The sequence below is a fragment of the Crinia signifera genome, chromosome 5 (assembly GCF_055691185.1).
Source record: "Crinia signifera chromosome 5, ASM5569118v1, whole genome shotgun sequence".
Lineage (NCBI taxonomy): Eukaryota > Metazoa > Chordata > Amphibia > Anura > Myobatrachidae > Crinia > Crinia signifera.
Genome location: NC_139221.1, coordinates 8,270,591 through 8,298,321, shown reverse-complemented (window position 1 = coordinate 8,298,321; position 27,731 = coordinate 8,270,591). Strand labels below are relative to the sequence as shown.

The 27,731-nt window shown below is 47.0% G+C and overlaps 2 protein-coding genes and 1 pseudogene across 10 annotated transcripts in view; 1 reads left to right on the top strand and 2 right to left on the bottom strand.

Annotated features, from left to right (window-relative positions):
* Positions 1-4,571: 4,571 nt before the first annotated feature.
* On the bottom strand, positions 4,572-11,288 carry ZBED6 (zinc finger BED-type containing 6). The gene is made up of 2 exons (XM_083186639.1): positions 11,172-11,288; positions 4,572-8,472 (listed from the first exon to the last, which is right to left on the bottom strand). The coding sequence occupies exon 2, from the start codon at positions 8,303-8,305 to the stop codon at positions 4,955-4,957; it is 3,351 nt and encodes a 1,116-aa protein (XP_083042765.1). The 5' UTR covers positions 8,306-8,472; positions 11,172-11,288; the 3' UTR covers positions 4,572-4,954.
* Positions 11,289-11,896: 608 nt separating this feature from the next.
* On the top strand, positions 11,897-12,031 carry LOC146006093 (U2 spliceosomal RNA; annotated as a pseudogene).
* Positions 12,032-22,029: 9,998 nt separating this feature from the next.
* LOC146079922 (uncharacterized) overlaps positions 22,030-27,731 on the bottom strand; it is a 53,816-nt gene continuing 48,114 nt past the window's right edge. For all 9 annotated transcript variants that reach the window (XM_083186642.1, XM_083186645.1, XM_083186646.1 and 6 more), the window contains 3 exons: positions 25,685-25,861; positions 22,644-22,796; positions 22,030-22,555 (listed from right to left, as the gene is read on the bottom strand). In XM_083186642.1, coding sequence (XP_083042768.1) covers positions 22,550-22,555; positions 22,644-22,796; positions 25,685-25,861 — 336 coding nt within the window. In that variant the 3' untranslated portion in view covers positions 22,030-22,549. The remainder of the gene's footprint in view (positions 22,556-22,643; positions 22,797-25,684; positions 25,862-27,731) is intronic.

The following is a 27,731-nucleotide window of genomic DNA, read 5'->3' as shown; positions in this document are numbered from 1 at the left end:
GATTGGCTGGTGCTTTATCACCTTTCACTTGATCTCTTTCTACATCTGCCCCAATGATCCCGACAGCTACATGCCTTGTATGATAATGTTTCTTGTGGCCACTTATATAGAACCACGTGTAAAACACAGACGTGGCCAGGCCCTGACACGTATCTGTGTCGTCTTACAGACAGCTCAGGGGCTGTTACAGTCTGATGTCAGTCATGCGATGTAGCCGTACACATCCGCGCTAATAACGGTCACTGTCACAATGTCCCGGAAATACTTATTCTAGTGCAGGCGAGTATGAGGCGAGTACTGATATGTTACTGAGGCCGTTATGTTTATGATTAGAACCATATATAGATTATTGAAATTCAATCAAATTTGGTTGTTATGTGTATGCTACGTGCTGGGGCGCTGACAGGTCAGATTGGCGCTGGTAAAATGGAGGGGGGGGGGTGGGTCCCATGGGAACAAATGAGATGGAGAGAGAGGACAGGCTGCTGCAGCTGTCTCCCTCCCCAACTCAGCTCGCCACATGGCACTGAGCAGCGTGTGCTGAGCTGGGGAGAGAGGTTGTGCTGCGGCGGCAGTCTTTCATTTCTCTCCCCACTGACCGTCTCTCTGAAACAGGGGAGGGGCCCCTCCAGCAGACCCAGGTATGGAAAAAGAGTACATGGACAGGCGCACAGTATCACTCCCCTTGGTCTGTATGCTGGGTGTATTTCTCATTATCTCTCCCTATTCCGTATGTATGAACAGATGCACAATATCACTTCCCTTGGGCTGTATGCTGGGTGTATTTCTCATTATCTCTCCCTATTCTGTATGTATGGGCAGGTGCACAGTATCACTTCCCTTGGGCTGTATGCTGGGTGTATGTCTCATTATCTCGCCCTATGGTGTCCCCCAAAATTTTATTCTTGGCCCTCTTCTTCTCTATCTCTATACGTCCTCTCTGGGTGAGCTCATTTGCTCACTCGTTTTCTACTATCACCTCTATGCTGATAACACTGAAATCTACCTCTCCTTTCCTGATCTCTCTCCCTCTATCCTCACTCATATCTCCAACTGTCTCTCTGCTGTCTACTCCTGGATGACCCGGCTCTTTTTTAGACTTAAAATATCAAGGACTAAGCTGACCTCTTCCCACCCTCCTGCATAAAACCCGACCATCTCTCATCCTAACCTACTGTTTATGCCCACGTCTTCCCCTTCTGTGTCACCCCTGTCTGTCTAACCCTCCCCTTTAGAATGTAAGCTCTCACGAGCAGGGCCCTCTCTCCTCATGTGCCTTTCTTAGAATATATAAACCTCTGCCACCCTGATGATTGCTTCAGTGTCCTGTCCCCTGATGCAACTATCCATATTTACCATGTACTTGTCCTAAACTGTCTTGTACTGTAATTTGTTATGTGTTTTTGCTAATAACTATGCTCTGTAAAGCGCTGCGGAATTTGTGTGCGCTATATAAGAAACTGTTAATAAATAAATAAATAATGTATTTACAGGCGCACAGTATCACTCCCCTTGGTCTGTATGCCGGGTGTATATCTCATTATCTCTCTCTATTCCGTATGTATGGGCAGGCGCACTGTATAACTTCCCTTGGGCTGTATGCTGGGTGTATTTCTCATTATCTCTCTCTATTCCGTATGTATGGGCAGGCGCACAGTATCACTTCCCTTGGGCTGTATGCTGGGTGTATTTCTCATTATCTCTCCCTATTCCGTATGTATGAACAGATGCACAGTATCACTTCCCTTGGGCTGTATGCTGGGTGTATTTCTCATTCTCTTTCCCTATTCTGTATGTATGGACAGGCACACAGTATCACTCCCCTTGGACTATATGCTGAGTGTATTTCTCATGATCTCTCCCTGCTCTGTATGTATTTACAGGCGCACAGTATCACTTCCCTTGGTCTGTATGCTGGGTGTATTTCTCATTGGCCCTTCTTCAGATCTGATCGCAGTACAAATTTGTTCTCAAAATGGGCAAAAACCATGTGCACAGGGCCGGCGCCACCACTAGGCAAATCTAGGCATTTGCCTAGGGCGCCGGCCACTGGAGGGCGGCATTTTGCCCCCCATGCTGCGGGGGTACCTGTCCTGCGGCGCTGTGTATTTAAAGCTGGCGGCGGTGGCAGAGAGGGGTCCCTGCAGTCAACGAGCGCTATCCGCCGGGTTATGCGGAAGCGCTTCTATTGTGAAAACACTGTCCGCACGCTGATTGGCTGAGATTCAGCCAATCAGCGTGCGCCGTGCGGCCAGTGTTTTCACAACAGAAGCGCTTCCGCATAACCTGGCAGATAGCGCTCGTTGACTGCAGGGACCCCTCTCTGCCACCGCCGCCAGCTTTAAATACACAGCGCCGCAGGACAGGTACCCCCCCTTCCCCCGGCACCGGGGCGCCCCCACCCCGACTCGCCTGGGGCGCTCTGGTGCCTTGCACCGGCCCTGCATGTGCACTTCAGGTGGGGCAGATAGCGTTAAATTTGGGTGGGGTATGTTGAAACTGAGGGATAGATTTATTAAGCTCGGTGAAGTGATAAAATGTCTGGTTTTTATCACTGGCCAATCAGCTCCTACCCATAGTTGCCTACTTTTGAAAACTAGTTTCAGGGAGATTATAGTTGGTAGTAGAATTTTGCACAGCGTCCCATTGAGGGGGCGGGTCATGCTCCACCCAAAGGGCGTGTCTAGTTCCATATATGGAGGGATTACAAGTGTGGGTGTGTACTGCTACATATGAGAGGAATCTTTTAAAATGACTTATATCCAAATGTAGATGATCCCCAAAGCAGTTAGTAAGAGCTACTGCACTTGGTAATGTGTTGGGAAATGGTGCTGAGGATTCAGTGTAAATGTATCTGTCTCTCATTCCTTTTTTCCCCAAAAATGTAACAGTGTAATGTGGGCTAGGTGACATGAGGGAGATTGCTAGACTAATGAGGGGGAGAGGGAGATTGCTGCTATTTCAGGGAGTCTCCTGCAGAATGCAGGAGGGGAGGTAACTATGATGTAACAATGTAATGTGGGTTAGGTGACATGAGGGAGATTGCTAGACTAATGAGGGAGAGAGGGAGATTGCTGCTATTTCAGGGAGTCTCCTGCAGAATGCAGGAGGGGAGGTAACTATGATGTAACAGTGTAATGTGGGCTAGGTGACATGAGGGAGATTGCTAGACTAATGAGGGAGATTGCTGCTAAGTCAGGGAGTCTCCTGCAGAATGCAGGAGGGTAGGTAACTATGATGTAACAATGTAATGTAGGTTAGGTGACATGAGGGAGATTGCTAGACTAATGATGGACTGAGGGAGATTGCTGCTATTTCAGGGAGTCTCCTGCAGAGTGCAGGAGGGGAGTTAACTATGATGTACTAGTGTAATGTGGGCTAGGTGACATGAGGGAGATTGCTAGACTAATGAGGGAGAGAGGGAGATTGCTGCTATGTCAGGGAGTCTCCTGCAGAATGCAGGAGGGGAGGTAACTATGATGTACTAGTGTAATGTGGGCTAGGTGACATGAGGGAGATTGCTAGACTAATGAGGGAGAAAGGGAGATTGCTGCTGTGCCAGGGAGTCTCCTGCAGGATGCAGGAGGGGAGGTAACTATGATGTAACAGCATAATGTGGGCTAGGTGACATGAGGGGGATTGCTAGACTAATGAGGGAGAGAGGGAGATTACTGCTATTTCAGGGAGTCTCCTGCGGAATGCATGGGGGGAGGTAACCATGATGTAACAGTATAATGTGGGCTAGGTGACATGAGGGAGATTGCTAGACTAATGAGGGAGAGAGGGAGATTGCTGCTATGTCAGGGAGTCTCCTGCGGAATGCAGGTGGGGAGGCAACTATGATGTAACAGTGTAATGTGGGCTAGGTGACATGAGGGAGATTGCTAGACTAATGAGGGAGAGAGGGAGATTACTGCTATTTCAGGGAGTCTTCTGCGGAATGCAGGAGGGTAGACAGCTATGCTCCTATCTGTCATTTTTCAAACTAAGCCTGTAACTTCACAGTTAGGCGTTGATTGGCCGGTGATAAAGTACCAGACACTTTATCACTTCACCGAGCTTAATTAATCTGCCCCTGGAATCTAAATTGCAGTGTAAAAATAATGCAGCCAGTATTTACCCTGCACAGAAACAAAATAACTCACACAAATGTGTGCTGCGATCAGATCTGAATAAGGGACATTATCTCTTCTGTATGTATGGGCAGATGTCCATTGGTCTTTAAGCTTGCTCATAGTGGCCAATAAGATTTGGTATAGAATTTTTGATACTTGTGTATTATCACGGCACCCAAATTTCTTACGTACGGCATCTCATGGCCCATGAGATGAGATGAAATGCGATTTTCCTACGCAGAATAGCCCTCTAAGCAAATAGCTTAGTGGGCGCCTTCATAATACACAAGTACCGAATTTTCTAGTAAGCAACAGAGAAATGATAGCTAGACTCTTATAGGTTGATGAGAACACCATCACTTTCCATTTGAAAAGCCTTTAGAACCCTCTCAGACGTAACCTATAGTTACTGAACAAACAAGAGCTTCACCAGTAAATGGACAGCTGAGACGTAGATCAACGTAATCATTTTATATTTATGTGAATAAAGTATAAGAATAATGGATAAGGGTGATCATCTACTGTAGATTACATAAAATTCCAAAGTAATGATGTCATCACTTATAACTGGTGAGTAATGACATCACCACTTCCTCATTCAGTTGAATTCATCTTAAGGCCGAGGTACGTAGACTATGATATGATCAGAGAGCAGCACATTATCCCGGGACAGTCTGCGGAGATGACCTCTTGGACATCGCCATAACACTCAAGCCTTTTGTTTGTAGCAGAAACTTAGATAAAGACCCGAAAGTGAGTGGACACTCTCAGGTTCCCGACACTCACCACACCCGGACTTGTGTCGGAGGAGAAACACAGTTGGCGAGTACATGATAACATTAAAACCCCTCTTCGCTGTCACTCTGTTCTGTGTCATTGTCGGAGGAGAAGATCAGAGGTGGGGGATTATAGTCCGGAAAGTTCTTCAGGTTGAATTTAAGGAAAACTATATGCTCCATTCCTTCCACAATGTCTGACAAACGCTGTTTGTCCGCAAAGGTATGTGGTGACTTGAAAACACGCTCTGCAAAAATACTTGATGGCGGGCAGGTAAGATACATAACGGCCAATTTAGTAAGCGCTGGCCACACCCATGTCCGTTTGTGCCAGTAGATCAAAGGGTCGTCTTTGGCTCCAATGGTTTTGTTGTCCTGCAGGTATTTTTCCACCATCACACAGGCGGAATGGCTCTCCGTCGACAAGGAAGCCCCTGTAGATTTGGAGGCCAAAAGGCCAACACTTTCCAAGTGTTCGATTAACGATTTCTCCTTGTGGATTAATGGTGGGGCAGCCACGTTTCTCCTCCAGTGTGGGACCACGCCCGTGTTGCCTGCTTCCAAGACAAAATGTTTGCCGGGCAACTGTTGAGACTCTGCATTGTCTCTGAATGGAGCGGCTGGGTGGCTCATTTGGGAGTTGGAGTACACGGTGGAAGCTGAAGACATGACCTCTTTCACTTTCTTCACCAGAACCTGCTTCCAGTGGTCAATATCAGACTCTGGTGGCAAGATTACCTCGATTCTTCCTTTGAAGCGTGGATCCAGCAAGGTGGACAAGACATACTCTTCTTTCTGGAACATTTCATTGACGCCATAATCTGTGGAAAGCTTGAGTGCAAAGCTGTCGGCAAGAACCACCCCATTGCCATCTCCTTTACTTTCAAAGTGCCCTCTGATTTGTTTCAAGAACATATGGAGATAACGAAGTTCTGGCAACACTTGGCTGAGAGAAGAGTTATTGGCGTTAACTTCTCGAGTGGCCATCTCAAATGGCTGCAACAGAGCCACCAAGGATGCCATGAGGTTCCACTGGCTTGAGGTAAGAAGGACGTCCATCATTTCCACTTTGTGCATTACGAAGTACTCTTGGACAGCCCTCTGCTGCTCCAGGAGTCTTTGTAGCATGTAGAACGTGGATTTCCAGTGAGGTACGGTCTCTGTTTTCAGAGAGTGCTTTGGTAAATGGTTTTGGTATTGAAGCTCACTAAGCATTCTTCTTGCCCTGGCAGATCGGACAAAGTGACTGCATACTTTTCTGGCCACTGTGAGGACACCTATAATGTAGCGGTTGTTTTGAAGGAAATCCTTTACCAGCAAATTCAGAGAATGGGTAAAGCAAGGTATATGGGTATAATTGGCACCTCTAATGGCATGTAAAAGATTGAAATCTCCACTGGAGATGAAGAATCCTGGGCTTAGGCCATTTGGGGCAAGCCATAAGTTAACTTGCCGATTGAGTTCCTGTTGGATGTTGCTCTCTGTGTATTCTTTTGGGAAACGTTTAATGCACAGGACAGCGTACTTTCGCTCCGTGGGCTGATCGGCCTCTGAGTTGAAAAGTGCCCAGTGGGCTGTTAACGCCAGGTAGTCCATGGTAAGGTCACTGCTCCACACGTGTGCTGTGATGTGGACATGAGGGCACTGTGACCTCTTCAGCTCGCCCATTATCTTTTCGCAGACTGCTTCGTAAAGCTGCGGTATGGCCTTTCCAGAGAAGAAGGATTTCGTAGGAACAGAATACTGTGGGTCGGCTCTTGCCATAAACTTCTGAAAAGCTTTGGAACTAACAAAGGAGTAGGGTAATGCCATTTCGCACATGAGCTCGGTTATACTACTGTTCCAAGTCTGGGCTTTGGGGTGATTGGGGGGGTATTTACCATTTGCTTTGAGGCTGAGACTTAATGGATCCAAATGATTCTCCTTAAAAGATGGTAGAGTGTTCTCGGTGGAGACACTATGGTTCTGCCTCAAGGCATCTTCGCTTTCATTATCGTACTCCATGGGGACAGTGTTAAACGTTGGGCTCAAACCTTCTGACATATCAGAATAGATAGGTAAGCCAGGTGTCCCATACTGGCCATAAGCTACCTGGGCCTGGGGATATATAATATGTTCATCCAGATCTTCCTCCTCATCTTCATCTGCCTCCGCAATACTGGCATTCTTTGGCTTATTAGGTTTCCCCCTCCCCCACTCTAATGGATGCTTTCCCTCTAGATGGCGCATAAGCGCAGAGGTCCCAAAATGCCCACCTTGCTTCCCACGACTGACGCTTGTTTGACATAAGGTACAGACGGCTCTGCAGATGTTTGCGCGGTCAATGAAGAAGAACTGCCAAACAGCGGAGGTAGATCTTCTCCTGCGGGCTCCAGGAGGCATTGTTCGATAGTCAGGGAAACTGAAACTTATTGAGTTGGTGGCCTGTGTCCTTTGTAGTCCAAACGAAGCATTAGTGGGGTGTCTAATATTAATGCTATAACTGGAATCTTGATCATTTATTCTACCGTCATCCTCAACCTTCTTTCTCTTCCTATCCAGTCCTTCTTCAAGCTCCAGCAGAATATTTCCGCTCTTTTCTTTGTCTTCATCCTCATCACTGGAATCAATGATCTCATATGTCGTGGGTAAACTATGAGCCTGAGGAGACACGAACAGGGTTTCTGGAGCTTGTATGGATTTATGGGCACCATACTGGGCACTGGGCGCATTGAATGAGTTTTGGTAGCCCTCATCTTTTTCCTCTTCATCCTCGCATGTCTCCTCCTCTTCTTCCTCTACATCAGCTTTCTGCAATCTCATGGACCTACGCTGGGCCCATTCCAGCGGATGCTTGCTCTCCAAGTGGCGCTTCAGAGCTGTAGTCCCAAAGTTCCCCCCTAGTTTTCCCCTGCTGACGCTCATTCGGCAGAGGCTACATATAGCCCTACAGATGTTGCTGGGATCACGGCAAAAAAACTCCCAGACCTCAGAGGTGGACTTCCTCTTTCTGGTTGGCCGGATAGCTGAGGGGCTAGGGCTGTTTGTATCATTTAGTCCCATGAGAGGTCTTTCTTCCACAGCCAGGCCTTTCCTTGTGTCACCAGCTAAGGCTTTAGAACTTGCATTGGGTCCACTTCTCTTTTTTTGATGGTGATAGGAACATGCCGTATTCTGATTGAATTTGTCCTCATCATCGCTAGACTCTAGTTTGATTTCTATCTCTGGGACCTTTTCACACTGTGATTTAATAGCTTCACGGTCATTCTCCGCACAGACTGGGTACTGGATCCCTATAAAGTCCACATCGTCATGATCCATCGATGGAGGAATGGGGGAATGGGAAGACTCACTCCCATCAGGGTGCTCTCTCCTATCTTGGGCCGTATTCATGGTTTCCATCCCATGTACCTGGTCTGGGGATGGATCTTCCATTGTTCAACAACTTCCAGGCTTCTGATCTCAAGTGGAGGCTCCAAGTCACTACGTAGAGGAATATGGCAGCTTTAATGTGACTTCTGGGAATCTGGCTGCTCTCCCCTATGTCTCCTGATGCATGCAGGTATACGTCACATCTCTCTTTGTCATAAATACACCTGAAACTAGAGAAACAGACATGTGAGTAACGAGAGCACCAAGTGAAATCTCACCTTCCTCTACTAATCTCTCAAGAGTGTGTGTAACCTGTGTGTGCCAAGGTGCAATTTGTGTGTACTGATCTCCCTGTATACATATAATACTGTGTATTATTACTACATTATCACTTCTGTACTGTTACTGTGTTACTGTGTATTATTACTACATTATCACTTCTGTACTTTTACTGTGTATTATTACTACATTATCGCTTCTGTACTGTTACTGTGTATTATTACTACATTATCACTTCTGTACTGTTACTGTGTATTATTACTACATTATCACTTCTGTACTGTTACTGTGTATTATTACTACATTATCACTTCTGTACTGTTACTGTGTATTATTACTACATTATCGCTTCTGTACTGTTACTGTGTATTATTACTACATTATCACTTCTGCACTGTTACTATGTTACTGTGTATTATTACTACATAATCACTTCGGTACTGTTACTCTGTATTAATACTACATTATCACTTCTGTACTGTTACTGTGTATTATTACTACATTATCACTTCTGTACTGTTACTGTGTTACTGTGTATTATTACTACATTATCACTTCTGTACTTTTACTGTGTATTATTACTACATTATCGCTTCTGTACTGTTACTGTGTATTATTACTACATTATCACTTCTGTACTGTTACTGTGTATTATTACTACATTATCACTTCTGTACTGTTACTGTGTATTATTACTACATTATCACTTCTGTACTGTTACTGTGTATTATTACTACATTATCGCTTCTGTACTGTTACTGTGTATTATTACTACATTATCACTTCTGCACTGTTACTATGTTACTGTGTATTATTACTACATAATCACTTCGGTACTGTTACTCTGTATTAATACTACATTATCACTTCTGTACTGTTACTGTGTATTATTACTACATTATCACTTCTGTACTGTTACTGTGTATTATTACTACATTATCACTTCTGTACAGTTACTATGTTACTGTATATTATTACTACATTATCACTTCTGTACTGTTACTGTGTATTATTACTACATTATCACTTCTGTACTGTTACTGTGTATTATTACTACATTATCACTGCTGTACTGTGTATTATTACTACATTATCGCTTCTGTACTGTTACTGTGTATTATTACTACATTATCACTTCTGTACTGTTACTCTGTTACTGTGTATTATTAGTACATTATCACTTCTGTACTGTTACTATGTATTATTACTACATTATCACTTCTGAACAGTTACTATGTTACTGTATATTATTACTACATTACCACTTCTGTACTGTTACTGTGTATTATTACTACATTATCACTTCTGTACTGTTACTGTGTATTATTACTACATTATCACTGCTGTACTGTGTATTATTACTACATTATCGCTTCTGTACTGTTACTGTGTATTATTACTACATTATCACTTCTGTACTGTTACTCTGTTACTGTGTATTATTAGTACATTATCACTTCTGTACTGTTAGTGTGTATTAGTACTACATTATCACTTTGGTACGGTTACTGTGTGGTGTAATGGTTAGCGTTACTGCCTCACAGCGCTGAGGTCATGGGTTCTATCCCCACCATGTGTTATATATACAGGGCAGTACGGACGGTGTAATGGTTACATTACTGCCTCACAGCGCTGAGGTCATGGGTTCTATCCCCACCATGTGTTATATATACAGGGCAGCACGGATGGTGTAATGGTTAGCATTACTGCCTCACAGCACTGAGGTCGTGGGCATTGTGTATAGAAGCATTACTGCAAATGTGGGCATTGTGTATAGAAGCAGTACTGCAAATGTGGGCATTGTGTAGAGAAGCAGTACTGCAAATGTGGGCATTGTGTAGAGAAGCAGTACTGCAAATGTGGGCATTGTGTATAGAAGCAGCACTGCAAATGTGGGCATTGTGTATAGAAGCAGCACTGCAAATGTGGGCATTGTGTATAGAAGCAGCACTGCAAATGTGGGCATTGTGTATAGAAGCAGCACTGCAAATGAAATGTGGGCATTGTGTATAGAAGCAGCACTGCAAATGTGGGCATTGTGTATAGAAGCAGACTGCAAATGTGGGCATTGTATATAGAAGCAGTACTGCAAATGTGGGCATTGTGTATAGAAGCAGTACTGCAAATGTGGGCATTGTGTATAGAAGCAGTACTGCAAATGTGGGCATTATGTGTGTGTGTGTGTATGCGTGGGGGAGGTGTTTCACCACAGGTGATGGTAATCCTAAATTAAGAGGGAAGTAAAGCAACAGAGCATTGTGTCCCTCCTGGAGAGGGTTATGTTGGGAGCTATGGTATATAGATTCTTTATCACCAGTATATAGATACATTATTACAGTATATACATTACCACCAGTATACAGATACATTACCACCAGTATATAGATACATTACCACCAGTATATAGATACATTACCACCAGTATATAGATATATTATTACAGTATATACATTACCACCAGTATACAGATACATTATCACCAGTATAAAGATACATTATCACCAGTATACAGATACATTATCACCAGTATACAGATACATTATCACCAGTATACAGATACATTATCACCAGTATAAAGATACATTATCACCAGTATACAGATACATTATCACCAGTATACAGATACATTGTCAGCACTGGGGCACTTTACCTCTTGCTTTACAGCAGCAGCCATTATTGCCAGCACCTCGTGCTCCTCCCCCCAGGCAGGTGATACCATCACTGTCACAGGAGGGGGGGTGTACACAGGCTCTAGCAGCCATTACACTGGTAGTATACTCCCTCTCCTCCCCCAGTGCTGGGAACACTGGTACAGTCCTCACAGTAACCCTTTGCTGACCATGTGTGGAGAGCAGCACTGGGGGATAGGAGATGTCCCTGCAATAGGGGACACGTGATGACGTGAACCACAGCGGTGTGTTTGTATGTATGTATGTATGTATACATATCTATCTAGATAGATAGATAGATAGATAGATAGATAGATAGATGTCAAAAAAGAGGACAGGAGAGGTGTTCCATAGAGCATAAATGACAATTTTTTAATGGGATACAGATAAAAACAGATCCAAGGGGAGCAACCGTGTGCTCGTTCCAAGTAAAAAGACGCTGTGGGCAGGGTACCACAAGATTTTATCAACAATCAACCAGGCAACCTCTTACTGGAGTTCCGGAGCACAGCCGCAGACCACAATCACCCGCTGGGAACACCTCCGGTGAGAACAGCGTGCTGATGGACCACGCAGGGACAGACGCGGGCAGGGGAGCCAGGCACAGACAGAGCGGACGTCACAGGCCCCGCTCTAACGCGTTTCATAGTACAACTTCGTCATCTTTACGGCCAGATTACTAGAACCTAACCCACCTACACAATATGTCGCTTCTCGGCCTTTTGGCTAAGATCAAGTGTAGTATCTGTTCTTATCAGTGGGTATGGACTGGCCCCTGGCAGAGAATAGAGAAAGGCTGGACTGAGTAGCTGCTCTGATGGGCGGAGGGTTGGGACCCCTCTTTTTTGCCTGGGAGTGGTGAAAAGTCTGGCTGAGTACCTTCACCTCTGCCAGTGGTAGGAGGTGTTGTTGGGTTTACGGAAACAACACCTCCTACCACTGGCAGAGGTGAAGGTACGGAATCGGTACATCTGTCAGACCACACTTAGGTCTACAGTCATTAGGTCGACCCAACTAGGTCGACTGGCAGGAAGGTCGACCTGACTTAAGGTCGACATGGGCCAAGGTCGACATGACTTAAGGTCAAATTTGCATAAAGGTCGACATGAGGAAGGTCGACTGGTCATAAGGTCGACATGAGTTTTTCACTGTTTTTTTACCCAAATGTCGACACAGTCGACATGGACACAGTTGGCAATGAGAATCGGACGCTCGCAATGCTTCGGGCACGGTGGCTCGCTTTGCTCGCCACAGCTTTAATAACCTCCTCCACGCCCTAGTGGATGGTAGGGCATGAAATACCGCCTGTCAGCACATGTCGGCTCAAAAAACAGTGAAAAACCCATGTCGACCTTATGACCAGTCGACCTTCCTCATGTCGACCTTTATGCAAATTTGACCTTAAGTCATGTCGACCTTGGCCCATGTCGACCTTAAGTCAGGTCGACCTTCCTGCCAGTCGACCTAGTGGGGTCGACCTAATGACTGTAGACCTAAGTTCATTCTAATAGATGACCGCTTCCCCTGGTGAGAGGGGGGGAGAAACACTGGGCCTAGTGACTGGGCCTAGTGACTCTCTTGACGGGGTTCGTAGCCCCCGAAGGATGAGACAGCGAAAAGCTCAGTTTAGTATCCATTCCCAAGGAGCGGAGAAAGGCTGGGACTGAGTAGATGGCTCCTGTTCCAGAGGTTCGTAGCCTCTGATGGGGAGACCGCGAAAGGCCCAGCTTAGTACCTTAACCTTGGGATCGGAGAAACACTGAGACTGAGTAGATTGCTCTTCCGAGGGGGTCGCAGCCCCTAAGGGAGTCAGTCGAAAAGCCCAGTGGAGTACCCATTCCCATGCCAGGGGCTGGAAAGTGCCCTACGATGGGAGCAGAGAAACACTTGGTCGGACGCTGATCGGTCGGCTGCTTGGAGTCCGAGGCTGCACTGTGCCCCCGGGGAAACTCGGGGGTGCCGAACATGCACGGGTGATCCCAAAATCACCATGCACTAGTAAGCACTAGCACTGCGCACTTCCCCCTCTAGGTTAGCGCTTCACGTCCTTACCTCGTCCTTTTGGATGGGGTAGGACAATTTTTCACACCCCCACCCCGGCCTTCTGGCTGGGGTCCTCTTTATTATTTATTTCTCTTCGTGCACTTTTCACGTTTTCTGTTTTCTGTCGTTTGTCACTGTTTTTTAGGGTTGTGTGGTCGACCCTAACGGGCCTACCATTCCCCAATGTACCAAAGTTCTCATCCTTTTGGGGAGAGCTTCGGTCCCCTCGTGGGCGACCCCGAGCCGCAAGGCGGAGGGAAGCCTAATGCGGGTCTCTCCAAACCTTCGGGTGCGGAGGACCCACCGTCCTGACCCTTCCGAGGGTTGAGGAAAGAGGGTCTCTCTGAGCTCCGGCGAAGAGGACCCACCGATCCCTTTTTTCCCCTCTTCGGCCTTATGGCTAAGAGAGGTTAGGGGAAAAATGGGGCCCTTCTCCTTTGGGAGAGGGTCCATTCGATCGCACGACCCCTATGCACGTGTTTAGGCACAGCACTGGTGGTGGGAGCACACCTCGGGCTCCTGAGTTTCTTCAAACTCAAACTTATGTATTATATAGCTTCCCTTCTGGACCTACAAGCTATGCTATTACTGCTGCCTGTCCTTGTGTTTCCCTCCTATGTCCCTATAGATTGTAAGCTTAAGGCCCCCATACACTAGCCGATTTTGGTCCGATTTCAGCCAGATCAGTCGGATCTGGCCGAAATCGGACCAAAATCGGCTAGTTTTGATGTCCCCTCAGATCCGATGCGCGGTCCCGTGCGCATCGGATCTGCGTCGGGTGGTCGGACCTGCTGCACGTCCGACCACCCGACTTGGGACCTAGTGGGGCGGCGAGGAGGTAGAGGGAGCAGGGGTGCTGGGGACGCTGCGGGGGACACAGGCGGCATAGAGCCGGGCAGGGGGAGCCGGGAGCTGTCAGTACTGAATAAAAAAAAAAAAAGCCCATACAATGCATGGGCGGCCTGTGATTGGCTGAGCGCTCTCTCAGCCAGTCAGCAATTGGCTGCCCATTCATTGTATAGGCTTTTTTTTTCTAGCACTGACAGCTCCCGCCGGCTCCCCCTGCCCGGCTCTATGCCGCCTGTGTCCCCCGCAGCGTCCCCAGCCCCCCCTGCTCCCTCTACCGCCTCGCCACACAGACGCTGTCCCCCGCAGCGTCCCCAGCCCCCCTGCTCCCACCAGCTCCCACCTCTGTTGCCCCCCCCCCCCCTGCTCCCCGGGTTTTTTACATGTGATAAATCGAGACGATTTACCACATGTAAAAAATGGCACATCAAGTGCCAATCTAATCAAGCTCCCCCAGGGAGCAGCCGGGGAAGCTCAGGGGGGAGTCGGGGGCGACTTGTCCTAAGGACAAGTCGCCCTAGTGTATGGGGGCCTTTACAGCAGGGCCCTCCTACCTCCAAGTCTGTCTGTTGTTACCCAGTTTGTTATATCACTGTCGACTATTGTAAAGCGCAACGGAATCTGCTGTGTTATATAAGACGCTGTAACGGAATCTGCTGCGCTATATAAGACGCTGTAACGGAATCTGCTGCGCTATATAAAACGCTGTAACAGAATGTGCTGCGCTATATAAGACGCTGTAACGGAATCTGCTGCGCTATATAAGACGCTGTAAGGGAATCTGCTGCGCTATATAAGACGCTGTAACAGAATCTGCTGGGCTATATAAGATGCTGTAACGGAATCTGCTGCGCTATATAAGAACCTGTAACGGAATCTGCTGCGCTATATAAGACACTGTAACGGAATCTGCTGCGCTATATAAGACACTGTAATGGATTCTGCTGCGTTATATAAGACACTGTAATGGAATCTGCTGCGCTATATAAGACGCTGTAACGGAATCTGCTGGGCTATATAAGACGCTGTAATGGAATCTGCTGCGCTATATAAGATGCTGTAACGGAATCTGCTGCGCTATATAAGACGCTGTAACAGAATCTGCTGCGCTATATAAGAAGCTGTAACGGAAGCTACTGTGCTATATATGACACTGTAACGGAATCTGCTGCGCTATATAAGACGCTGTAACGGAATCTGCTGCGCTATATAAGACGCTGTAACGGAATCTGCTGCGCTATATAAGACGCTGTAACAGAATCTGCTGCGCTATATAAGACGCTGTAATGGAATCTGCTGTGCTATATAAGACGCTGTAAGGGAATCTGCTGCGCTATATAAGACGCTGTAACGGAATCTGCTGCACTATATAAAACACTGTAACGGAATCTGCTGCTATATAAGACACTGTAACGGAATCTGCTGCTATATAAGACGCTGTAATGGAATCTGCTGCGCTATATAAGATGCTGTAACGGAATCTGCTGCGCTATATAAGACACTGTAACGGAATCTGCTGCTATATAAGACACTGTAACGGAATCTGCTGCGCTATATAAGACGCTGTAACAGAATCTGCTGCGCTATATAAGACGCTGTAACAGAATCTGCTGCGCTATATAAGACGCTGTAACGGAATCTGCTGCGCTATATAAGACGCTGTAACGGAATCTGCTGCGCTATATAAGACACTGTAACGGAATCCGCTGCGATATATAAGACGCTAACGGAATCTGCTGCGATATATAAGACACTGTAACAGAATGTGCTGCGCTATATAAGACGCTATAACGGAATCTGCTGCACTATATAAGACACTGTAACGGAATCCGCTGCGCTATATAAGACACTGTAACGGGATCTGCTGCGCTATGTAAGACACTGTAACGGAATCTGCTGCGCTATATAAGATGCTGTAACGGAATCTATTAACCCCTCCCTCATGCACCTGAGTAATATTACTAAACTAATTTGAGCATCTACCACTATCTGTAGCCACAGGTTAAAGCACCCGGTACCGATATATAGGTACTACGGAGTCTCTCACCCTTTATTTTCTGTTATGGTATACATGTAAAATGTATGATTGCCATCACCTGTGGGGAGCTAGGTAACTGATAAGAAAGGTGTCACCACAGGTGCTGGCAATCATACATTACCAGGGAAGTCCAGGAACAGAGCACTGTGTCCTCCTGGAGAGGGGCATGCTGGGAGGTATGGATAATGTATGATTGCCATCACCTGTGTGGAGCTAGGTAACTGATAAGAAAGGTGTCACCACAGGTGCTGGCAATCCTACATTACCAGGGAAGCCCAGGAGCAGAGCATTGTGTCCTCCTGGAGAGGGGCATGCTGGGAGGTATGGATAATGTATGATTGCCAGCACCTGTGGGGAGCTAGGTAACTGATAAGAAAGGTGTCACCACAGGGGCTGGCAATCATACATTACCAGGGAAGCCCAGGAACAGTGCATTGTGTCCTCCTGGAGAGGGGCATGCTGGGAGGTATGGACAATGTATGATTGCCATCACCTGTGTGGAGCTAGGTAACTGATAAGAAAGGTGTCACCACAGGTGCTGGCAATCATACATTACCAGGAAAGCCCAGGAGCAAAGCATTGTGTCCTCCTGGAGAGGGGCATGCTTGGAGGTATGGATAATGTAGGATTGCCAGCACCTGTGGGGAGCTAGGTAACTGATAAGAAAGGTGTCACCACAGGTGCTGGCAATCCTACATTACCAGGGAAGCCCAGGAACAGAGCATTGTGTCCTCCTGGAGAGGGGCATGCTGGGAGGTATGGATAATGTATGATTGCCAGCACCTGTGGGGAGCTAGGTAACTGATAAGAAAGGGGTCACCACAGGTGCTGGTAATCATACATTACCAGGGAAGTCCAGGAACAGAGCATTGTGTCCTCCTGGAGAGGGGCATGCTGGGAGGTATGGATAATGTAGGATTGCCAGCACCTGTGGGGAGCTAGGTAACTGATAAGAAAGGTGTCACCACAGGTGCTGGCAATCCTACATTACCAGGGAAGTCCAGGAACAGAGCATTGTGTCCTCCTGGAGAGGGGCATGCTGGGAGGTATGGATAATGTATGATTGCCAGCACCTGTGGGGAGCTAGGTAACTGATAAGAAAGGGGTCACCACAGGTGCTGGTAATCATACATTACCAGGGAAGTCCAGGAGCAGAGCATTGTGTCCCCCTGGAGAGGGGCATGCTGGGAGGTATGGATAATGTAGGATTGCCAGCACCTGTGGGGAGCTAGGTAACTGATAAGAAAGGTGTCACCACAGGTGATGGCAATCCTACATTACCAGGGAAGCCCAGGAACAGAGCATTGTGTCCTCCTGGAGAGGGGCATGCTGGGAGGTATGGATAATGTAGGATTGCCAGCACCTGTGTGGAGCTAGGTAACTGATAAGAAAGGGGTCACCACAGGTACTGGCAATCATTCATTACCAGGGAAGCCCAGGGACAGAGCATTGTGTCCTCCTGGAGAGGGGAATGCTGGGAGTTACGGATAATGTAGGAACACCCTGTCCCCGCCCCCACCCCTGGAGCTGGTAGATAGCTGCTGCCCCATGCAAATCTGCAAATGAACTGCGAGACTATTGCAGATCACTATCCACCCGCGCATCCAATTCCCGAACCGTCAGTGATCTACATAGGTCGACATGGACACCATATAAGTGTGCCGTGCCCCCTTGCATGGATCGCCATTCGCAGTGTAATGTGCATGTGCCCCGGTGCAGTGTAAGGCGTGTTGCCAGGGGCAGTGTAATGTGCCTGTGCCCCGGTGCAGTGTACGGCGTGTTGCCAGGGGCAGTGTAATGTGCCTGTGCCCCGGTGCAGTGTGGGGCAGTGTAATGTGCATGTGCCCCGGTGCAGTGTGGGGCAGTGTAATGTGCCTGTGCCCCGGTGCAGTGTACTGCGTGTTGCCAGGGGCAGTGTAATGTGCCTGTGCCCCGGTGCAGTGTACGGCGTGTTGCCAGGGGCAGTGTAATGTGCCTGTGCCCCGGTGCAGTGTACTGCGTGTTGCCAGGGCCAGTGTAATGTGCCTGTGCCCCGGTGCAGTGTACAGCGTGTTGCCAGGGGCAGTGTAATGTGCCTGTGCCCCGGTGCAGTGTATGGCGTGTTGCCAGGGGCAGTGTAATGTGCATGTGCCCCGGTGCAGTGTAAGGCGTGTTGCCAGGGGCAGTGTAATGTGCCTGTGCCCTGGCGCAGTGTATGCCGTGTATATGAGATACACCAATCCCTGCAACTCTCCAAATGGCAGCGGTTATGGCAGCTCATTTCCCAGACGATACCCATCTGCGTTATCACACTGTGACTGTGGGGTACACATGGCGTGGAAGTCGGCCCAGCTGGGAATTTGCCAGGTTGCCGGGCGGCCAATCCTCCCCACTTACCCCATAATACAGAACATATTACTGATCATCGTTAAACGCCACGCTTCTGTCGCAGTCACTGACGCTGCACCTGCTAGAGATTCTCGTCTGGCCGCGAGGAAAGGGCCTCATCCACTGTACACCTCAATGAACAGATCTGCAGAGTGATGCTGCACAGAGGATTCGCACTGCAGAGGGGACTGCGCTGTCACTGGGATCACATCCAGGTCTCCGATATACAGGACATATTGGATTTGTTGTCATTCTCTGAACTTTCTCTTCATTGTGATTCCCTGAGTCCATGGATACGAGGTACGGAATTATAATTTGTAAAATAGGGACTCAGACAATAACATCCCACTTTTATACTCATTCCAAAGATGCAGCACTGTTTGGGCCTGATTCTGTTTCACTACCCCGCATGTTCGCAGGGGGGAGCACTGTTTTGCTAATGGACATATGCATACGCTGGGTGCGGCCGTGCGGCTTGGGGCAGCTGACATCATCGGATTTGTATGTAAAATATGAGATTATAGGGCAGATTTATTAAGCTTGGTGAAGTGATAATGTGGCTGGTACTTTATCACCGGCCAATCAGCTCTCAAATGTGTAGTTACAGGCTTGGTTTGAAAAATGACAGGTAGGAGATGATTGGCCGGTGATAAAGTACCAGCCACACTTCACCAAGCTTAATAAATCTGCCCCTCACATACAAATGTGGAATAGACCCTTGGCCCAGTGGTTATAACATACTTGGCTACTTTTGAAAACTAGTTTCAGGAAGATTATAGTTGGTAGCAGAATTTTGCACAGCACCCCATTGTGGGGGCGTGTCATGCTCCATTTAAAGGGCGTGTCTAGTTCCATATATGGAGAGATTGTGAAGATTGTGAACGTGGCACCTAGAAGCGTGGCTGTGTACTGCTACATCTGAGAGGAATCTTTTACAATGACTTATATCCAAATGTAGATGAGCCCCAAAGCAGTTAGTAAGAGCTACTGTACTTGGTAAAGTTCTCGAAAATGGTGCTGATGATTCAATGTAAATGTATCTGTCTCACATTCCTTTTTTCCCAAAAAATGTAACCGTGTAATGTGGGCTAGGTGACATGAGGGAGATTGCTAGACTTATGAGGGAGAGAGCGAGATTGCTGCTATGTCAGGGAGTCTCCTGCAGAATGCAGGAGGGGAGGTAGCTATGATGTAACAGTGTAATGTGGGCTAGGTGACATGAGGGAGATTACTAGACTAATGAGGGAGAGAGGGAGATTGCTGCTATGTCAGGGAGTCTCCTGCAGAATGCAGGAGGGGGCGGGGGTAACTATGATGTAACAGTGTAATGTGGGCTAGGTGACATGAGGGAGATTGCTAAACTAATGAGGGAGAGAGGGAGATTGCTGCTATGTCAGGGAGTCTCCTGCAGAATGCAGGAGGGGAGGTAACTATGATGTAACAGTGTAATGTGGGCTAGGTGACATGAGGGAGATTGCTAGACTAATGAGGGAGAGAGGGAGATTGCTGCTATGTCAGGGAGTCTCCTGCAGAATGCAGGAGGGGGCGGGGGTAACTATGATGTAACAGTGTAATGTGGGCTAGGTGACATGAGGGAGATTGCTAGACTAATGAGGGAGAGATGGAGATTGCTGCTATGTCAGAGAGTCTCCTGCAGAATGCAGGAAGTGAGGTAACTATGATGTAACAGTGTAATGTGGGCTAGGTGACATGAGGGAGATTACTAGACTAATGAGGGAGATTGCTGCAATGTCAGGGAGTCTCCTGCAGAATGCAGGAGGGGGCGGGGGTAACTATGATGTGACAGTGTAATGTGGGCTAGGTGACATGAGGGAGATTGCTAAACTAATGAGGGAGAGAGGGAGATTGCTGCTATGTCAGGGAGTCTCATGCAGAATGCAGGAGGGGAGGTAACTATGATGTAACATTGTAATGTGGGCTAGGTGACATGAGGGAGATTGCTAGACTAATGAGAGAGAGAGGGAGATTGCTGCTATGTCAGTGAGTCTCCTGCAGAATGCAGGAGGGGGCGGGGGTAACTATGATGTAACAGTGTAATGTGGGCTAAATGACATGAGGGAGATTGCTAGACTAATGAGGGAGAGATGGAGATTGCTGCTATGTCAGAGAGTCTCCTGCAGAATGCAGGAGGGAAGGTAACTATGATGTAACAGTGTAATGTGGGCTAGTAGTAGTAGTAGTAGTAGTACGTTTATTTATAAGGCGCCACAAAGTGTCAGCAGCGCCGTACATAGCAAACAAAAAACAAAAACAAATTACAAGGTAACGTACAGGGTGTGTTGAAAGATACAGTATAAATAGGGGTATAGCTGGTAGAACTAAAATCAGCATCAGTTCAGAAGTAGGTGTCAAAATTGTCAAGGAGACTGAAGATGAAGTAGAGGAAGGGAAGAACAGGACAGGAGCACAGGAAGGAGGGCCCTGCTCATAAGAGTTAACATACTAAAAATAGGTGGGTGGACGAACGAAAAACAACAGGATAAGTAGGAACGGAGGGGAACGGAGGCAGGATAGGAGGATCAAAAGAGGTTAGGAGGAGGGATAGGCTAGTCGAAAAAAGTGGGTTTTGAGGAAGCGCTTGAAGGAGGTAAGGGAATCAGAAAGCCTGATGGGTGGCGGGAGGTTGTTCCAGTGCAGGGGGGCAGCGCGAGAGAAATCTTGGACACGGGAGTGGGAGGAGGTGATTAGGTGAGAGGTCAGTCGGCGGTCAGCGATGGAGCGAAGAGGACGGGAGGGAGTGTGGATAGAGATTAGTGAAGAGAGGTAGGGAGCTGTGGAGGAGGAGAGAGCCTTGTAGGTGGTGGTGAGGAGTTTAAAGAGAACTCGGAAAGGAATGGGGAGCCAGTGAAGAGATAAACAGAGGGGGGAGGCGACATGAGGGAGATTGCTAGACTAATGAGGGAGAAAGGGAGAAATCGCTGCTATGTCAGAGAGTCTCCTGCAGAATGCAGGTGGGGAGGTAACTATGATGTAACAGTGTAATGTGGGCTAGGTGACAAGAGGGAGATTGGTAGACTAATGAGGTAGAGAGGGAGATTGCTGCTATGTCAGGGAGTCTCCTGCAGAATGCAGGAGGGGAGGTAACTATGATGTAACAGTGTAATGTGGGCTAGGTGACATGAGGGAGATTGCTAGACTAATGAGGGAGAGAGGGAGATTGCTGCTATGTCAGGGAGTCTCCTGCAGAATGCAGGAGGGAGGTAACTATGATGTAACAGTATAATGTGGGCTAGGTGACATGAGGGAGATTGCTAGACTAATGAGGGAGAGAGGGAGATTGCTGCTATGTCAGGCAGTCTCCTGCAGAATGCAGGAGGGAGGTAACTATGATGTAACAGTGTAATGTGGGCTAGGTGACATAAGGGAGATTGCTAGACTAATGAGGGAGAGATGGAGATTGCTGCTATGTCAGTGAGTCTCCTGCAGAATGCAGGAGGGGAGGCAGCTCTGGTATATAATTATCTGAAGCTAAGCACAGCAGTTATCCATTTGTCATAGCAGATAAACATCAATCTGACACTAAGAACAGGAGTTATATCTTTATCGGATACCAAGCACAGCAGTTACCCAGCTATCTGAAGATAAGCACAGCAGTTACCCATCTATCTGAAGATAAGCACAGCAGTTACACATCTATCTGAAGATAAGCACAGCAATTACCCATCTATCTGAAGATAAGCACAGCAATTACCCATCTATCTGAAGATAAGCACAGCAGTTACACATCTATCTGAAGATAAGCACAGCATTACCCATCTATCTGAAGATAAGCACAGCAGTTACACAACTATCTGAAGATAAGCACAGCAGTTATACATGTGACACTAAGAACAACATTTATGTCTATCTGGCTCTAAGCACAATAGTAATATATCTATCTGACACTAAGCACAGCGGTTACATGTGTATCTGAAGTTAAGCAAAGCAGTTACACATCTGAGATAGGCACAGCAGCTGCGATATCTGAGTACAAGACGACATGTGTCTCCGGTGTCTCCGTGCAGCCATGTTCCCGGTGTCTCTGTGCGGCCATGTTCCCGGTGTCTACTCCTGGAATAAAGAACATACAGAAATATATAGGTTATTGGGCAGCACAGAAATGCTGCTCCCAGGATGATGGGCTCAGAGTGGCTGTTACCTTTTTCTCACTGTGACGCATTTCGCTGCGTCCCACAGGGCGGGCATTCAAAGGTCCCATTGACCCGGGGAGGAATGGTCTCTTGCGCCTGGTCTCGGTGTGTCGGTAACGCCTGTGGTTCATGTCTTCTCTCACCACCTCTGATCCCCCTACCTGTGACAATGACAGGACACTTTATCTGTCTGGGTGACATTGCTGCATACATATTACACATCAGAAGCTAAGCACAGCACCCGTACATCTATCTGACACTAAGCACAGCAGCTACACATCTATCTGACACTAAGCACAGCAGCTAAACATATATCTGACACTAAGCACAGAAGTAACACATCTATCTGACACTAAGCACAGCAGATACACGTCTGTCTGACACTAAGCACAGAAGTAACACATCTATCTGACACTAAGCACAGCAGCTACACTTCTATCTGACACTAAGCACATAAGTAACACATCTATCTGACACTAAGCACAGCCGTTACACGTCTATCTGACACTAAGCACAGAAGTAACACATCTATCTGACACTAAGCACAGCAGATACACGTCTGTCTGACACTAAGCACATAAGTAACACATCTATCTGACACTAAGCACAGCCGTTACACGTCTATCTGACACTAAGTACAGAAGTAACACATCTATCGGACACTAAGCACGGCAGATACACGTCCGTCTGACACTAAGCACAGAAGTAACACATCTATCTGACACTAAGCACAGCAGCTACACATTTATCTGACACTAAGCACAGCAGCTACACATATATCTGACACTAAGCACAGAAGTAACACATCTATCTGAGACTAAGCACAGCAACCATACATCTATCTGACACTAAGCACAGCAGTTACATGTCTGTCTGACACTAAGCACAGCAGCTACACATATATCTGACACTAAGCACAGCAGATACACGTCTGTCTGACACTAAGCACAGCAGATACACGTCTGTCTGACACTAAGCACAGCAGTAACACATATATCTGACACTAAGCACAGCAGTAACACATATATCTGACACTAAGCACAGCCGTTACACATCTATCTGACACTAAGCACAGCCGTTACACATCTATCTGACACTAAGCACAGAAGTAACACATCTATCTGAGACTAAGCACAGCAACCATACATCTATCTGACACTAAGCACAGCAGTTACATGTCTGTCTGACACTAAGCACAGCAGCTACACATATATCTGACACTAAGCACAGCAGATACACATCTGTCTGACACTAAGCACAGCAGATACACGTCTGTCTGACACTAAGCACAGCAGTAACACATATATCTGACACTAAGCACAGCAGTAACACATATATCTGACACTAAGCACAGCAGTAACACATATCTGACACGAAGCACAGCAGTAACACATATATCTGACACTAAGCACAGCCGATACACATATCTGGCACTAAGCACAGCAGTAACACATATATCTGACACTAAGCACAGCAGTAACACATATATCTGACACTAAGCACAGCAGTAACACATATCTGACACGAAGCACAGCAGTAACACATATATCTGACACTAAGCACAGCCGATACACATATATCTGGCACTAAGCACAGAAGTAACACATCTATCTGGCGCTAAGCACAGCAGCTAGACATCTATCTGACACTAAGCACAGCAGCTACACATATATCTGACACTAAGCACAGAAGTAACACATATATCTGACACTAAGCACAGCAGATACACATCTGTCTGACACTAAGCACAGCAGTAACACATCTATCTGACACTAAGCACAGCAGCCACACATCTATCTGACACTAAGCACAGCAGATACATGTCCATCTGACACTAAGCACAGCACCCGTACATCTATCTGACACTAAGCATTGCAGCTACACATATATCTGACAGTAAGCACAGCAGATACATGTCTGTCTGACACAAGGACAGCAGTAACCCAAATATCTGACACTAAGCACAGCAGTAACCCATCTATCTGACACTAAGCACAGCAGTTACATGTCTGTCTGACACTAAGCACAGCACCTACACATATATCTGACACTAAGCACAGAAGTAACACATATATCTGACACGAAGCACAGCAGATACACATCTGTCTGACACTAAGCACAGCAGTTACATGTCTGTCTGACACTAAGCACAGCAGCTACACATATCTAACACTAAGCACAGAAGTAACACATATATCTGAAGCTAAGCACAGCAACCATACATCTATCTGACACTAAGCACAGCAGTTATACATCTATCTGAAGCTAAACAGAGCATCTATACATCTATCTGAAGCTAAGCAGAGCAGCTATACATCTATCTGAAGCTAAGCAGAGCAGCTATACCTCTATCTGAAGCTAAGCAGAGCAGCTATACATCTATCTGACACTAAGCACAGCAGCTATACATCTATCTGAAGCTAAGCAGAGCAGCTACACATCTATCTCTTGCAGAGCAGCTATACATATATCTGAAGCTAAGCAGAGCAGCTATACATCTATCTCTAGCAGAGCAGCTATACATCTATCTGAAGCTAAGCAGAGCAGCTACACATCTATCTGACACTAAGCAGAGCAGCTATACATCTATCTGAAGCTAAGCAGAGCAGCTATACCTCTATCTGACGCTAAGCACAGCAGCTATACATCTATCTGAAGCTAAGCAGAGCAGCTATACATCTATCTGAAGCTAAGCAGAGCAGCTATACATCTATCTGAAGCTAAGCAGAGCAGCTGTACCTCTATCTGACGCTAAGCACAGCAGCTATACCTCTATCTGACGCTAAGCACAGCAGCTATACCTCTATCTGACACTAAGCACAGCAGCTATACCTCTATCTGACACTAAGCACAGCAGCTATACATCTATCTGAAGCTAAGCACAGCAGCAGTACAAATATCTGAAGCTAAGCACAGCTGCTATAGAGGAGGGCACAGGGTGACAGATGTCAGTGAAGTTATGTCCGTGATGCCCCCCCCCCCCCCTCCTCCCCTGTTCCGCTGTAACCAGACCAATAAGCGCTGTAGGATTGTACCGTTTGGCTGTTACCTCTGTGTCAGTACGGTCTGTGGATGGCTTATACATTCCAGGGGAGTGCTTCCTAGAGGACTTGTGCTCTCTGTGTCGGTGTCTCTTGTGCTCCCCGTGGCCCTCTCCCCTGTGGCCCTCATGGTCCCTGTGGCCCTCATGGCCCCTGTGCTCCCACTTTGTCTCTGAACCTTCCACCTGTATAAAAGAAAACAATATGCATTTATATTATTATTCAGGATAAAAAGAAAACACATTAGTTCCACCACACAGCCAAGTTTGGCGCACGCGGTACATTGCGGCAATGTGCGTCCACAACACCCAACAAATAAATCATTCAGTTGTGTATACTATGATTATTATTTTGTTTGTTATAATTTAGTTTGCTTGGAATACAGTAACCTGACCGGGCTGTTGTGTGCGGTGGATAATACAGTTATCGCATGGTGACTGCAGCTTGGGAGATGGTTACCTGACTTGTCAGTCGTGTGCAGTGGATAATAAAGGGCCTTATTCTGGTCGGTGCGGCCGGATCCGAATATGCGGCCAGGACCGTGCGTGCGAAACCCCGCCTTCCATCTCAGGGAACCTCCCTCATCATTCGATGGTCGCATACCATCGAATGCAGGACCGAGTGGTCCACCAGCTCCCGCAACCTCAGACCACACGGACATTTTTCCGTGCAAAAGCAGGGATCTGGGCGGGCAGCTGACATCCGGCAATGTCATATGTCCGCCCCCTACACGTGCGTCACGGCCGCATTACCATACGTACGCCCAGCGTTTGCATGGGAACGCCCATGAAACGCGGGGCGTATGCATATGGTAATGAGCCCAAATAGCCCTTCATGCCCCTCTCCACCCCCTGTTCGGAATGTTCACATTTCATGCGGGATTTGGCCGTACGCCCCGCTCGCACATGCGCAGAGACGCCTCTGCACATGCGCAGACACAAAACATTGGCGGCAAGAACGCACGCGGATATTACCGCACCAACCAGAATAAGGGCCATAGTTATTGAATAGAAAGAAGGGTTTGAAATAAAGTAACCTGACCGGGCTGTTGTGTGCGGTGGATAATACAGTTATTGAATATAAAGAAGGGCTTGGAATAAAGTAACCTGACCTGACTGTTGTGTGCGGTGGATAATAAAGTTATTGAATATAAAGAAGGGCTTGGAATAAAGTAACCTGACCTATCTGTTGTGTGTGGTGGATAATAAAGTTATTGCATAGTGAGTGCGGCTTCGGAGATGGTTACCTGACTTGTCTGTTGTGGGCGGTGGATAATAAAGTTATTGCATAGTGAGTGCGGCTTGGGAGATGGTTACCTGACTTGTCTGTTGTGGGCGGTGGATAATAAAGTTATTGCATAGTGAGTGCGGCTTGGGAGAGGGCAACCTGTCTGTTGTGTGCGGTGAATAATAAAGTTATTGCATAGTGAGTGCGGCTTGGGAGAGGGCAACCTGTCTATTGTGCGCAGCTGATAATATTCTGAGGAGAGTGGCAGCAGTGGACTAGGTGGGGTCAGGTGACACTGTGAAGAGAGGGCACAGTGGAATTCTGTGAGCTGTAGGCAGTGTGGCATAATGTCAAGTGGGGGCACTATGGCATAGTGTGCGCTGTAGGCACTGTGTGGCATAATGTGAATTTGGAAGCTTTGTGGAATAATGTGAACTGGAGTCACTTTTTTAAACAATGTGAACTGGAGGCACTGTGTGACATAATAGAAGATGGAGGCATTTCGATGTGGCATGGTATGAACTAGGTGCAAATGTTGTGGCAGAGTAAGAAACGAGGGACCTACAGTGTGTCATTGTATGAACTGGGGACATGACAATCAGAGACACTACATTGTGGCATACTTAGTGGGCACAACACAATGTGGAATGGTATGAACTTGGGGAACTCTAATGTGGCATATAATGTGGCATTATATGAATGTTGTGCATTTCATTGTGGTATAATATGGATGGTGGACACTGCAATATGGAAAAGTAGGAACTGGAAACAATGTGGCATAGTATAAATTGGGAGCATTACAATGTGGCATAGTATGAACTGGAGCAT

Coding starts and splice junctions, on each gene's coding strand:
- ZBED6 (XM_083186639.1), bottom strand. CDS start 8,305: ATGGAAGATCCATCCCCAGACCAGGTACATGGGATGGAAACCATGAAT.